This window comes from Rhagoletis zephyria, unplaced genomic scaffold (assembly GCF_001687245.7).
Source record: "Rhagoletis zephyria isolate East Lansing unplaced genomic scaffold, Rhagoletis_zephyria_1.1 Rzeph_scaffold_54016, whole genome shotgun sequence".
Taxonomy (NCBI): Eukaryota; Metazoa; Arthropoda; class Insecta; order Diptera; family Tephritidae; genus Rhagoletis; species Rhagoletis zephyria.
In genome coordinates this window covers 1-1874 of record NW_016211069.1, presented here as the reverse complement: position 1 = coordinate 1874, position 1874 = coordinate 1, and the positions used below count along the sequence as shown (strand labels likewise).

Here is a 1874-nt window from a genome sequence, read left to right as displayed (position 1 = left end):
TTTTTTTTGTCACATATGCGCAAGTTGATATATGTACGTGCAAAACTAGAGCTCAAATATATTAAATTTACTGTTTTACTTTTTGCGCAGAGCGTCTGAATTTTTTTTTAAAGGACCTGTTTTGAAAAAGATCGTATAAATCTAATATTATGCAAGGGGCGGAAATATGGGTATCGAATTGAAGAGGAGAGTACACACAAGCCTAACGAGATATCTTCTAGTTATTCTGTGAAAAATACCTCAAAAATGTCCTTTGCAAATGTTATCCTTGAATATCCTTGCAGACTTTCATTCAAATTCTTTGGGAAAATTATGTTAATTGTTATATGCACTATCAGCAATCCAAATTACATCCCCATACCTTCCTTACTCCAGGGTATATAGGGGTTAAGGATCTTTCCAATAAGTTTCAGCGTGCTTAACAATTTGTCTCATTTTGATCACACATGCGAAAATCGATTTATGTGCGAGCCTACAAATCAAATATAGAAAATTTGCGTTTCTTAATTTTTCGCAGAGCATCCGATTATTTTTTTAAAGGTTTAAGGTCCTTTCAATATGAATCGTGGTTTCAAAAAAAGAAACGAGATCATAAGGCACAGAAATGTGGGTATAAAATGAAAGAACGATTTTTTTCGCAGTCATCCTGCGGTAAATGCTTCAAAAATGTCCTTTAATACTGTAATCTTTAAATATCCTTGATAATTTTCATTCAAATCCCTTAATAAAAATATGTATGTATATTATGTAAATTGTTATATACACTGGCTGCCACATTTTTTAGCATAAAATCCAAACTTCCCAGTTCCCAGTTCCCAGTTTGATAGTCTGATCATCCCGCCTCGTAGTGAAGATATGCAACGCTTGGAGACATTCGTATTTATGTTGAATTCTTTATTCAAATGCAGAATAATATTTATAAAGCATACATATATTAATATTTAGTTATTCATTTGCCTGCTGCAGAAAATTTTAAACATGCAGCGCATAATCACCCTTCTCATCACATAAAATGAAATCCTTATTGTACGAGTATTGTATGAATTGCTTATAAAGCCGCCATCCTGCCAGCCACATCAAGCCAAGTGCAAAAAATAATGCAGATAAGAGTGCACATGAAGCGGCTTCACCATATTACGTAAAACAAACTCATCAACTCAGCAGCGCATATCCTGGCAAATCCGCACTTTAGCTACACGCGCGCACACGTGCAAGCACACACACACACACACAAACACAAACACACACACACACACACACAAACTCAAGCTAACACGTACAAGTATGCATGTTTACGCGCGTAAGCTTTGCGCATATTAGCGTTAACACATCATCGCCACAAGGCCGTCGGCACTGCGCTACCATAGCCATAGCTGTAGCCGTAAGCCGGGTAATAACCGTAACCGTAACGGTAGGTCGTCGTCGGATATGCATAGGGATAGGCGGCAGCCACAGCGGTCGTTGTGCTTACAGCTGGCACATAACTCGCAGGCACATAGCTAGCAGCGGGCACGTAAAGGCGATTGTAGTTGCGCGCGACCACTTGATGACTATGCGCCGTAACGACGGGTGGTGCAATAGCGACCGTATATGTGGGTGTGGCCCGTACGAGCGTGGGGGCGGCACTGGTCACAGAGGTGCTAATGGAATGCAAGAAAACGCTGCAGCAGAGTAATAAAATGAGCTAAAAGCGAAGAAAAAAGGAGGAAAAGTGAAAATTGAAATGTTGAAAATTGAGTTGTACAGCTGATTTTTCAGCCATCAAATTTAACACTTACATTTTTCATATTTTCACTTGTATTTAATTATGTACGTAGGTATACTAGGTATGCACTATGTTTCCTGTTAACGCCTGCTTCGGAGGATTTTTTTTT

The 1874-nt window shown here is 38.8% G+C and overlaps 1 protein-coding gene across 1 annotated transcript; it reads right to left on the bottom strand.

Annotated features, from left to right (window-relative positions):
- Positions 1-881: 881 nt before the first annotated feature.
- Positions 882-1873, bottom strand: LOC108356095 (uncharacterized). The gene is made up of 2 exons (XM_017607229.1): positions 1779-1873; positions 882-1684 (listed from the first exon to the last, which is right to left on the bottom strand). The coding sequence occupies exons 1-2, from the start codon at positions 1785-1787 to the stop codon at positions 1331-1333; spliced, it is 363 nt and encodes a 120-aa protein (XP_017462718.1). The 5' UTR covers positions 1788-1873; the 3' UTR covers positions 882-1330.
- Position 1874: the final 1 nt, after the last annotated feature.